The sequence below is a fragment of the Ornithorhynchus anatinus genome, chromosome 5 (genome assembly GCF_004115215.2).
Source record: "Ornithorhynchus anatinus isolate Pmale09 chromosome 5, mOrnAna1.pri.v4, whole genome shotgun sequence".
Classification (NCBI taxonomy): Eukaryota; Metazoa; Chordata; class Mammalia; order Monotremata; family Ornithorhynchidae; genus Ornithorhynchus; species Ornithorhynchus anatinus.
In genome coordinates this window covers 63,633,563-63,646,448 of record NC_041732.1, presented here as the reverse complement: position 1 = coordinate 63,646,448, position 12,886 = coordinate 63,633,563, and the positions used below count along the sequence as shown (strand labels likewise).

General features: G+C 48.5%; 1 protein-coding gene across 1 annotated transcript; it reads left to right on the top strand.

The window, feature by feature from the left end:
- The first annotated feature begins 2,866 nt into the window (after nucleotides 1-2,866).
- On the top strand, nucleotides 2,867-12,865 carry LOC100082025 (chymotrypsin-C). The gene is made up of 8 exons (XM_029065962.2): nucleotides 2,867-2,906; nucleotides 4,371-4,462; nucleotides 4,566-4,663; nucleotides 6,217-6,339; nucleotides 8,388-8,524; nucleotides 10,027-10,172; nucleotides 11,641-11,793; nucleotides 12,790-12,865. Exons 1-8 carry the CDS (start codon nucleotides 2,867-2,869, stop codon nucleotides 12,802-12,804), a joined length of 804 nt encoding a protein of 267 aa, XP_028921795.2. The 3' UTR covers nucleotides 12,805-12,865.
- The last annotated feature ends 21 nt before the right edge of the window (nucleotides 12,866-12,886 follow it).

Sequence of the window (12,886 nt, the reverse complement as noted above, 5' to 3'; positions counted from 1 at the left end):
CTGCATGAGGAGCTGGGGGGCAGGCAAAGGGGCAGGCGGATTCATTCCGCGTGTGGTGGCCAAAAACTTCAGACCCCTGGGTGGAGAAGCAGTCTCGGTGATCCCCTCTGCCCGTGACATGGAACGTGGAGGAAAGAGAAGCAGTATGGCCTAGTGGACAGAACATGGGCCTGGAAGTCAATCAATCAATCAATCAGTCATAGTTATTGAACACTTACTCTATGCAGAGAACTGTACCAAGTGCTTGGAAGAGAACAATATGACAGAATTAACAGATACATTCCCTGCCCGGGTCAGAAGGACCTGGGTTCTCATCCTGGCTCCGCCATTTGCCTGCCATGTAACCTTGGGCAAGTCACATCACTTCTCTGGGCCTCTGTTCCCTCAACTGGAAAATGGTGATTAAGACTGTGAGCCCTGAGTGGGACCGGGACTGTATCCAAACTGATTATCTTGTATCTACCCCAGGGCTTAGCACATAGTAAATGCTTACCAAATACCAAAATTATCATTGAGAGATTTGATTCTTAGAATGGCGGCTGATTGGGTATCCCAGGGCCTTCGTCCTTTAAACTACTGCGCTTTCTCCCCTTCTGGTTTTTCTCCTCCCAACTCACCCCTTGGAAGAAACCAGCAGGGGCAGGACCCAAGGACAGAAAGTGCAGTTGACATCTGATGCCAGCCATTGAGTTGGAATCAATCAATCAGTGGAATTTATGGCATGCTTACTGAACAGGGCAAGGAGTTCAAACAATAATGGATTAGGCAGGGTAGTGGACCCGTTTCACCCATCCTCCCTCTGACCTGGAACTCCCTTCCCTTCTCCCCTCCTTCAAAGCCTTACTAAGAACACATCTCCTCCAAGAGGTCTTGCCTCATTAAGTTCTCTTTTTCCCAACTCCCTCTCCCTTCTGTGTCATCTATATGGTTGAATCTGTACGTGACTCAGTGGAAAGAGCCCGGGCTTGGGAGCCAGAGGGCATAGGTTCTAATCCCGGCTCTGCTGCTTGTCAACTGTGTGACTTTGGGCAAGTCACTTCACTTCTCTGTGCCTCAGTTACCTCATCTGTCAAATGGGGATTAAGATTGTGAGCCCCACATGGGACAACATGATCACTTTGCATTCCCCCAGGGCTTAGAACAGTATTTTGCACATAGTAAGTGCTTAACAAATGCCATCATCATTATTATTACCCTTTGGACACTTGATATTTACCCACCCTCAGTCTCACAGCACTTAAATACGTAACCGTAAATTATTTATTTATATTAATGTCTGGTCCCCTCTAGATTGTGAGCTGGCTTTAGACAAGAAATGAGTCTTCTGATTCTGTTGTATTGCACTCTCCTGAGCGATTAGTAGAGTGCTCTGCACACAGTAAGCACTCAGTAAATACCACTGACTGATTGACTGATCCCAGTAGACTACATGGAGGTTCTCTTGCCCTCTTGCACATTTCTGTACTCTGGCTTGTATTTGGTAAGGTTTTTTGAACCAACTTCATGTTAAGCAGAGATAGATTGCTTCCTGTTCCACTTTCCTGAAATGCAGCAAGCTCTAGGATGCACGACAGTGTCTGTTTTACAAGGCACATCTCTGCCTAATGCCAAGAGGAAAGAAGAATGTCCATCTGAAAGGCCTAGGGAAGAAGACTGACCTTTTGTGACTGCAAATAATCTTCTTTGACAACCAGCAATGGAAATAATAAGAATATTTATTAAATACTTACTTATACCACTGTGCTACTTCCTGGAGTTGATATAGTTCCTGTCCCACATGGGGGTCCCAGTCTAGGAGAGAGGGAGAGCAGGCATTTTATCCCAATTTTCAGGTGAGGAAATTGAGCACAGAGAAATTAAGTGACTTGCTTCACAGAAGGCAAGAGATGGAGCCAGGACTAGAACCCAGTCCTGGGCTCTTTCCACAAGGCCACATTCCTCATGAAGCTAGTGAGTTTGAAAGCACCAGTGATCCCCAACATCATTTAAATATTCAGATTTAAAAACTTGAAGGAAGGATAACACAAAACTGCAAGAAAATGGGACAAATTTTCTCCATATAAAGTTTCCCTTGAAGTCCTCAGCGGGTCTTTGACTTTGGAAATTGTTCAGAGGTTAAATTTGATAACAAAATCTACTGGTTTTTTGGGTGACCCCCAAGCACCTCCCAGACATCATCTCATCATTTCCCTGGAAAGGCAGGGAGGGGAGGGGTCATTCTCCCCATTTTACAGAAAGGGAAAATTAGACTAAAAGGAGGAAGGTGGCATAATCAAGGTCTCTCTCCCCCTCTAGACTGTAAGCTCTCTTTGGGCAGGGAACATGTCAACTAACTCACTTGTACTCTCCCAAACAGTACAATGCTCTGCACACAGTAAGAACTCAATAAATATCATTGATTGATTGATTGATTGATTGGTTATAGAGTGAGTCAGTAGCAGAGCGCTAGGCCTGGAATCCAGAGGTTTAATCTCCCAGGCAAAGGCTGAGCGAAAGAAAAAGAGGAAGCAAGAAAGATGGAGTGAGAACAAGAGAGTGAACACTCTAAAATTTTAAGATTTACTAAGCCTGATGGTGGTGGTTCTTTTGGTAATCCAAAAATTTATTTCTTAGGCACCCATTCCTTTGGCAGGAAAGGAACTCAGCAAAAAAACCAACACCAAACCAAGGCTTTCGTTCCTCTCCAATACCTCGTGCCCTGCCCCAATTAAACAATAACTCCTGTAAACGTCATCAGAGCACCTTATCTGGGGGTTTCTTGGTGGCTGGCTTCACATTGGCCTTGGGCTGGTTGCCAGCATGGCTGAGCCGTCTATAAGTATCACAGGGCTCCTGGACCATCCACTGCACTCTCAGCACCATCACCATGCTCAGCTTCCTGATCCTAACGGCGCTTTTGGGCTATGGTAAGCTGCAGGGGGGAGGGGATGAAAGTGATCACTTCTAAATCCTCTTTTCGGCCTTGGTGTTCCCTGGTCTCTTTGGTGCCAGAATCCCCTGTGCTAGCCCTGTAGAAGAAATAAAGGGGGGAGAGGATTAGACTCCATTAAGGGGTCTGAGGCCCAGAGAGGTTAAGCAGTTGGTCCAAAACACACAAGGTAAGAAGTTGTCAGAGCCAAGACTAGAAACTCAAAGAGAAGCAGTGTGGTGTAGGGATAAAGCACAGCCTGGGAGTCAGAAGGACCTGAGTTCTAAACCCGGCTCCACCACTTGTTTTGCTCTCTGCTTGTTTGCTATATCCTAACCAAAGACTTTAAAGCACTCAGTCACCTTGCCACCTCCTACCTCACCTCACTCTTCTCCTACTACAACCCAGCCCACACACTTCACTCCTCTAATGCCAAACTTCTCACTGTAACTCGATCTCACCCACCTCCCTGCCTACCTCCTGACCCTGGCCTAGAACGCCTTCCCTCTTCACATCTAACAATGACTCTCTCCCCCTTCAAACCCTTATTGAAGGCTCACGGAGAGACCATCCCTGACTAAACCCTCCTTTCCTCTTCTCCCACTCCATTCTGCATCACCTTGAATTGCTCCCTTTATTCATCCCCCCTCCCAGACCCACAGCACTAATGTACATTTCTGTAATTTTATTTATTTAATTTATATTAATGTCTGTCTCCCCCTCTAGACGATAAGCTCATTGTGGGCAGGGAATGTGCCTGTTATGCTGTTATACTGTACTCTTCCAAACACTCAGTACAGTGCTCTGCACACGTGAGCAGTAAATAAATACAACTGACTGACTGTTTTGAAAAGGCCACCCTGGCGAAGGTAAAGCCGAGCCAGAAGCAGTGTGGTCTGATGGGAAGAAAACAGGCTGGGAGTCAGGGGATCTGGATTCTAATCCCAGATCCACCACTTGTCTTTTGTGTGACCTTTGGAAAGTCATATCTCTCTGTCTCAGTTTCCTCATCTGTAAAATGAAGATTAAATACCGTACTTCTTCACCATTACCCTGTGAGCCCCCTGTGGGATAGGGACTGTGTCCAACCTGATTATCTTGTATGTACTCCAGAGCTTAGTATAGTACTTGGAACAAAGTAGGAGCTTTACAAATAATAATAGCAATAATCAGTGATATTTGTTGAGCATTTACTAAGTGCAGAACACTGTTCTAAGTGCTTGGGAAAGTACAGCACAAGAGAATTAGCAGATATGTTCCCTGCCCATAATGAGCTTACACAATAATAATAATAATGGCACCCAACAGCCAGTTTGACCTCCTATGGTCAAGTCCCGTGGCCTCAACTTCTACAATTTGACTTGGGCTGACTTAATCAACCTATCTTTCACGGAACCCCCTCCTTCTAGCTCCCCGCTCGCCTGCCTAATTCTGTTCGGGCCTCTCCCATGGTTTTCTCCAGCCCACAGCTGCGGTATTCCCACCTACCACCCCAACATCGCCGCCAGAGTGGTCGGAGGAGAAGACGCCAAGCCCCACAGCTGGCCTTGGCAGGTAGGGCATGGAGAACACGGCAGGGTGGGTGGCACAGGCCCGTCGGCCCACGGGACCCCCAAGTGACACCGTCCCCTCTCCCCCAACTCTTCCCCCTTGGCAGATCTCCCTCCAGTACTCCAAGAACGATGCCTGGGGCCACACCTGCGGAGGAACCCTGATCGCCAGCAACTATGTCCTCACAGCCGCCCACTGCATCAGGTAACTTGGTAGATAGAGCACGGATCTGGGAATTAGAAGGACCTGGGTTCTAATCCCATTCTGCCACATGTCTGCTATGGGACCTTGGGGAAGTCACTTCACTTCTCTGGGCCTCAGCTACCCCATCTGTAAAATGGGGATTAAGAGAGTGAGCCCTATGAGGGACAGGGGCTGTGTCCAACCTGATTAACGTGTATCTACCCCAGTGTTTAGAACAGTGCTTGGCACATAGTACCATAATAATTATTATTTAGGGGAAGAGGCAGGAGCCCCAGTACCTGAGCTCTGTTTTCTACAAGGGAAGGGCTCTTGAAGTCCTATGTTGGTTATGCGTCTGTCCCTTCCCCACCTCATCAGAATGTGACAAATAGCCGGGGTTACATTTACAATATTTACAGGATAAACTTGCTGCTTGCAGGTCACCCCTTCATTGCCTTCCCCGGGCTAGTGAGCCAAGAGCTCGAGAATCCTCAGAGTGACAGAACCCAACAAAATAAGTGTGTGGATGATGAGAAAGAGGCTATGAGAGCAAATTAAATAGTTTCTTTTAGCTTAATTTATAAGCACTGTTTGTGGCTTTGGGACCGTCAGAAATGATCCCCTTTGAATGTAAACTCCCCGAGAGCAGGGATTGACTCTCCCAACTCTTTGATATTACACTTTCCCAAGTGCTTAGCATAGTGCCCTGCCCATAGTAAGCGCTCAATAAATATCATTGCGAGAAACAGCCTGGTATAGTGGATAGAGCCCAGACCTGGAAGTCAGAAAGTTATGGGTTCTAATCCTGGCTCTGCCACTTGTCTGCTGCATGACCGTGGGCAAGTCACTTTACTTCTCTGTGCCTCAGTTACCCCATCTGTAAAAAATGGGGATTAAGAGTGTGAGCCCATTGTGGGACAGGAACTGTGTCCAATTTAATTTGCTTGAATCTAGCCCAGTACAGTGCCTGGCACATAGTAAGTGCCTAACAAATACCATTATCATTATTATTATTATTATTGTTATTATTAATTGATGACCTTGGTCACCTCCTCCCTGGAGGTCAGTTCTACTGAACACCAGGACCACCAAAGACATAGGAACAAAAGCACGGCATCATTTTGAGGCCCAGCTACAATCAGTGGATCCAAGAAAGTGGGCAAGAGGGCCAGCGAGGGCCAGTAGGTAGTGTGCATTGGGCTAAAGCAAGACCCACCTCTAGACTACAAGCTCACTATGGTCAGGGAATGTGTCTATTATATTGTTCTATTGTATTCTCGCAAGTGCTTAATACAGTGCTCTGCCCCCAGTAAGTGCTCAATAAATACAACTCATTGATGGACTGACTGACGCACCTCTCTCAAACACACATAAACACGGGCCAGGGTTTCCAGGACACAACTCTTTACCTTGGTAATCTCTTCAGGAGGGAAGGGAGCCCCAAAAGCCCCCTAGCCTCCTGCTGGTGTTTAGAGGTGATGATGAGAGAGGTGAGGCAGCAGGAGGCTGTGCAGGGCAAGGGGTGGGGTGGGGGGCAGTGCTGTGACTACCTGTATCCCTCTCTATCTGAACAGCAATGCCAAAACGTACCGCGTGGTCCTGGGGAAGAGCAACCTGAAGGAGGAGGAAACCGGCTCCCAGGTGGTGGCCGTAGAAAAAATCTTCGTCCATGAGAAATGGAACTCCTTGCTGATCCGGTGAGCGCCCTTGGGGTTGGTGCTCACCCTGTTGTCCTGGCCGGGTGGGCTCTGGGGCTGGGTTTCACCCAACTCCTTCACAGGCCCGCTTTGGAAATCAAGTAATGTGGTGCAGCTATTTTGTGTTCCATCACCTTCCCTCTCCCTACTTACCCACTCCCTTCCCCGCTCAAGGGCTTATTTGTCCTCATGCTATTTTAGGGGAGCAAACTGGAGTATTTTCCCTGTACAGCTGGGAAAACTGAGGCCCAGTCATTAAGTCTTAAGATATTAATTAAGGCATTACCTTCACAGTGTCACTAGATACACCCTTTCCTCTCCATCCAAACTGCTATCACCCTGATCCAAGCACTTATCATTTCCCGCCTTGACGACTGCATCAGGCTCTTCGCGGACCTCCCTGCCTCCTGTCACTCCGCTCTCCAGTCATTACTTCACTCTGCTGACTTGATCCCTTTTCTGAGAACCCATTCCCTACTCCTCAAAAGCCTCCAATATTTGCCCACCCACCTCCGCCTCAAAGAGAAATTCATTCTCGTTGGCTTTAGAAGACTCAATCAGCTCTCTTTCATTCATTCATCCAATCATATTTGTTGAGTGCTTACTGTGTGCAGAACACTGTACTAAGCGCTTGAAAAGTACAATACAGCAATAGAGACAATTTTACTATGTGCCGAGCACTGTACTAAGCACTTGGAATGTACAAATCGGTAACAGGTAGATACAGTCCCTGCCCTTTGATGGGCTTACAGTCTCATCAGGGGAGACAGACAGACAAAAACAATAGCAATAAATAGATTCAAGGGGATGAGCATCTCATTAAAACAATAGCAAATAAATAAAATCAAGGTGATGTACACCTCATTAACAAAATAAATAGGGTAATGAAAATATATACAGTCGAGCGGATAAGTACAGTGCTGAGGGGAGGGGAAGGGAGAGGGGGAGGAGAAGAGGGAAAGGGGGGAAAAGAGGGCTTAGCTGAAGAGAGGTGAAGGGGGGGGGGGGGTAAAGGGAGACATCAATACAAGTAAACAGGCATCAATATAAATAAATCGAATCATAGATATATACAAGTATACATAAGTGCTGTGGGGAGGGAGGGGAAGAGCAAAGGGAGCAAGTCAGAGTGACACGGAAGAAAGTGAGAGCTGAGGAAAAGTGGGGATTAGTCTGGGAAGTTCTCCTGGAGGAGATGTACCTACAATAAGGCTTTGAAGAGAGCAAGACAGAATGTCTGGCGGATTTAAGGAGTGAGGACGTTCCAGGCCAGAGAGGTAGGACGTGGGCTAGGGCTCAACGGCAAGACAGGCGAGATGGAGGCATAGTGAGAAGAAGGTCAGTATCAGAGGAGCAGAGTGTGTGGGCTAAGGTGTAGAAGGAGAGAAGAGAGGTGAGGTTAAAGGGGCAAGGTGATGAAAAACCAATAGTGAGGAGTTTTTGTTTGATACAGAGGTGGATGGGCAACCACTGGAGATTTTTGAGTAAAGGGGTGAAATGCCCCAAACATTTCTGTGGAAAGATAATCCAGACAGCAGAGTGAAGTATGGACTGAAGTGAGGAGAGGCAGGAGGTTGGAAGGTCAGAAAGGAGGCGGAGGTAGTCATCTAGGCAAGATAGATTGAGTGATTGTACTAACGTGGTAATGGTTTGGGTGGAGAGGAAAGGTCGGATCTTGGCAATGTTGTGAAGGTGAGACTGATGGGATTTGGTGACAGATTGGATATGCGTGTTGAATGAGAGAGCAGAGTCAAGGATGACACCAAGATTACGGGCTTGTGAGATGGGAAGGATGAACTTCTTGTGGGCAGGGATTGTGTCTACCAACTCTATTGCATCGTACTTTCCCCAAGCACTCAGTACAGTGCTCTGCCCAAGTAAGCACTCAATATACCACTGATGGATTGAGTGATGAAGTGACATTCCCTGCTTACCCTGCCCTCCTTCAACTCGAGAATGGCCTAGACCAGTCCAGAATTCCCAGTAGACGTAACTACTGGTATTTATTGAACGCTTACTGTGCTCACCCTGCCTGGCTTGGGTTTCAGCAATGACATCGCCCTCATCAAACTGGCTGAGCACGTGGAGATGAGTGACACCATCCAGGTGGCCTGTCTGCCTTCTAAGGACTCCCTGCTGACCCACAATTTCCCCTGCTACATCACTGGCTGGGGCCGCCTCTCGAGTAAGTACAAGCCCTGATCAGGTGCCTCCCTCAAGGCTCATACCCCTTCTCGAGTTGTATAAGCCCAGGCTTCCTTGGCATTGTTTGCCAAGTGCCCAGGAGATGGTCACATTCTTCCTGACAGTGGGCACTGGGCATTATTGCCAGAGATCCCATAAGTATTGCCATGAAGATGGAAGTGGCCCAGGAAGGGCAAAGTAATCTTTTCTAGTTCTGTACTTTGTAATGACACCTCTGTTCCCATTCCAGAGCAGAAAGCCTCTAGGTCTGGGTCCCTGATCAGAAATTAGGTTTTCACACTTTAATGGGAACTTGTGTCTTTCCCTGGCTGGAGCTGGGGTTCCCCTAGGACCTGTGGTTGCCAACCCAGGTGGAACTGTATTGGAATTCACAGCTCCAGGGTTAAACTCTGTTATCGCCCCAGGGAGTTCTAGTTATCTGAGAAGCCAGAGATGACCTCAGGTAAAGACAGTTTTCACCTAGTGGAGAGTCCCCATCCCTGGGGCCACAGAGCACAGGAAACATCTAAAACCCGTTAGTCCAATCATGGTGCAGCTACAAAATAGGAAGGTGAAACGTGTTAATCCTCCGCTTCCCTCTCTGAGGTTTAGATCAGAACCAGACTGAGAAGAAAGAGGCCTCTGCCCATCACTGATAGCCTGCCCGGGGGGGGGGCGGGGGTCCCACCTGACCCCAGGACCCGCAGAGAGACAGAATCAGTTCCCACTCTGCCCATCCATCCCAACACTCCTGATCGGATCGTCTCACTACTCCTGCAGAAAGCTCCTACTGGTTTTTAGGAAAATTCCACCACCCTTGACCCTGCTTCCCACAGCCCCTGCTATGCCCCAGGATCTAAAACAGGGCAGGTGCAGGGGTACAACCCACTAGAGTAACTGAAACTTCTTCCCCAGAACCAAGAGCTCGGGCCTGGGAGTCAGAAGGACTTGGGTTCTAACCCCGGCTCCACCACTTGTCTGCTGTGTGAATCTGGGCAAGTCACTTAACTTCTCTGTGCCTTGGTTATCTCATCTGGAAAATGGGGATTAAGATTGTGAGCCCCATGTGGGACAGGGATTATGTCCAATTCGATTTGCTGTATTCACTGCAGCACTTAGTACAGTGCCTGGCACATAGTAAGTGCTTAAGAAATACCACAATTTTTATTATAATTATTATTATTACTAGGAGCCCATTCTTAGTGGTAGAAGCCTAGCCACCTTCTTTTATTGGGTCCCCGTGCCTTCTGCAATTACCTCTTGGGGCACATGCATCAGCATTGTACTCAAAGACCCAACAGCTTGAGTCTCTGGGGGCCTTTAGCATCCTCCTTCTCCTCCTCCTCCTCCCCACCGCCTTTGAGCTTGAACTCTGTCCAGGCCCCATCATCATCCAATCAAATAAGTAATGGTATTCATGGAGCACTTACTATGTGTAGAGCACTGTACTAAGGGCTTGGGAGAGCACCCTCCCCACATGTAACTGGATTTCTCTCTTTCCAGCCAACGGTCCCATTGCTGACACCCTCCAGCAGGCCCTGCTGCCTGTGGTGGATCACTCCACCTGCTCCCTCATGGATTGGTGGGGCATCATGGTGAAGAAGACTAACGTGTGCGCCGGAGGGGACGGTGTGGTCTCGGGCTGCAACGTGAGTCCCTGTAGGGATAGGGGAGGGCTTACCCCCTGTCTGCCCCCAATTAGGCCGGTGCGGCCAGAGAAGGGGCCTCCGGCCAATTGAAACCGACTCCTGAGGAGAAAGGTGACCATTCTGCCCATCTCCCCCAAATCCATCACCACCACCACTGCTGCCTACGGCTTTGTTTCCAGTCCTCAAAGGAGCCAAGGACCACATCTGGGCTCACAAAAATGAGGGCAAGAGCTTCCGGGGGAAAGGGCTTTTCACCATGGATTTTTTGAGGCCCACTCCCAGCTTTGCTGTTCCCAAGAGTCTGGAAAGATCCGAGAGCTTCCAATCAGCCATGAACAGGCCCAAAATGGTGGGCTTCTGGCCTTTTTTTTCTCAGTGTCTGTCCCTTTCTGATCCCCATCATGTCCTAAAAACTCTGCCCTCAAAATGGAAGGTTGGCATTTAGCTTTCAAAGTGCCTGATATTTGTGATGATATATAGAGAAGCAGCGTGGCTCAGTGGAAAGAGCACGGGCTGGGGAGTCAGAGGTCATGGGTTCAAATCCTGGCTCTTCCACTTGTCAGCTGTGTGACTTTGGGTAAGTCACTTAACTTCTCTGTGCCTCAGTTCCCTCAACTGTCAAATGGGGATTAAGACTGTGAGCCCCACGTGGTACAACCTGATCACCTTGTATCCTCCCAAGTGCTTAGAACAGTGCTTTGCACATAGTAAGCACTTAACAAATGCCATCATTATTACTATTATGTTAACGGCTACTGCAGAAGAGTAACACTGGGGTAATAATAATAATAATGTTGGTATTTGTTAAGCGCTTACTATGTGCAGAGCACTGTTCTAAGCGCTGGGGTAGACACAGGGGAATCAGGTTGTCCCACGTGGGGCTCACAGTCTTCTTCCTCATTTTACAGATGAGGTAACTGAGGCACAGAGAAGTTAAGTGACTTGCCCACAGTCACACAGCTGACAGGTGGCAGAGCTGGGATTCGAACTCATGAGCTCTGACTCTAAAGCCCAGGCTCTTTCCACTGAGCCACGCTGCTTCTCTAAGGTAGGAAAAGGTAGTTGGAAGGAGGAGTTTTTTGAAAGAGTTGTCCCCTTCCCTCCACCTCCAAAACATTAGTTATTGGGCCCCAGCTCTGACCTCTGGGACCAGGGTTGAGGAGTCTGACACCCTCGACCCAATCGCCAAGTTTGGACAAGGAAACCTTAGGCTTGGGACCTTTTGTCAGGGGTTGGCGGGGGCAGGGGGCGGAGAAAGCACTGCCGGAACTACAATTTCCTTTGAAGATGTGGGGGTACTGGACTGAACTGCCTGTCCAAAACTCTTCCTGCACCTCTACCGAACTATTTCTGAAGGGAAAAGGTGGCCCATAAAGACAAAGAGCCAGCCGTGTTCTAAAGCAGATGAAGCCTGTTGCCTTGGTAACAGTTGCTTGGTTAAAGGAGACGTCTGTTTTTATTGAAACAGGGAGACTCCGGAGGACCCCTGAACTGCCAGGCTGATAACGGGGCGTGGGAAGTGCACGGGATCGTCAGCTTCGGTTCTGGGCTGGGCTGCAACACCTTTAAGAAACCCACAGTGTTTACCCGTGTCTCCGCCTACATCGACTGGATCAACGAGGTGGGTACTTTGCCTGTCTGCTTCCTTGCCAGGGGAAATAATCTCTCATTGATCGTGCTCAGACAGTTGGGGGAATGAAGGGGGTTCATTTTTAGGCCTAAACTCTATGCGGAACCTTTCTCAGTTACCTATCCCTGGTATCGCCTTACAGGAAATCCTGGGTAAAAGCTCAGGGTGAAGCTCAACTTTTCCCCTCCATAGGCCAACAAAATTCCCACTCAACACATGGCAACCCAGGATTCGTTTCTCAATCTCTTGTCCTTTTTCTCTCACCCAAAGCATAGGTTCTGCTGCACAGAAATGCTACTTAACAGGGTTAGCTGGGCCCTGAGGGAAATGAACCCTCAAGATGGAGAGCACTAGCTGGAGAGAAATATTCTAAATGTATCGTTTCTGGGGTTTCCTTCTGATCATGCAAATCTGGGTTTTAATGTCTCTTAACTGGGTGTGCCCCACCCCACCCCTTATCCACACCTCTCCCCGGCCACACGCTCACACCCCAACCCCCACACACTGTATGCATGGGTGAGGGTCCCTTTGTGTTCTGTAAAGTTGCTCCCTGTGAATAGCTTCTCCATCAGCTGTCTGCATGGTGGAAGAGAGCAGGTTCCCTGTTCGATACCACTGGGCTTCCTCCCGGGAGGAGAGGGTCAGCCCAGGCTAGGCGGAGTGCTATCTTGATGTGCAGGGTGTGTTTATAACCTGTGGTCCCAGCCTGGTTCAGGGTCTGAAATTCCTCACTGAGCTCCCAAGGGAGAAATCCCTAGCAAACCTACCCTCTCCCACACCCCCCAGCTTCCCCCCACCCCGGCATCTCAATTCCCCCCGCTTCAGAGAAGGGGCTCATAGAGGGAGTTGGAAGGAGAAAAGAGGAGCTCGGTTTGATGAGTGGAAAGAAACCTTCGGGCCTGCCCATCTGATGCTTTCTGCGCAGTGGCTGAAACCCAGTGTCTCACCCTCCAGGCATTAACATTGTACTTATTTTCTCTCCTTCAGAAAATGCTGCTGTAGAGAACCCACCAACATCATTTGTAATTCTACTATACGTGAATAAACGTGCTTATATCAACCCTGCTCGTGTCTGCCTGCTGTT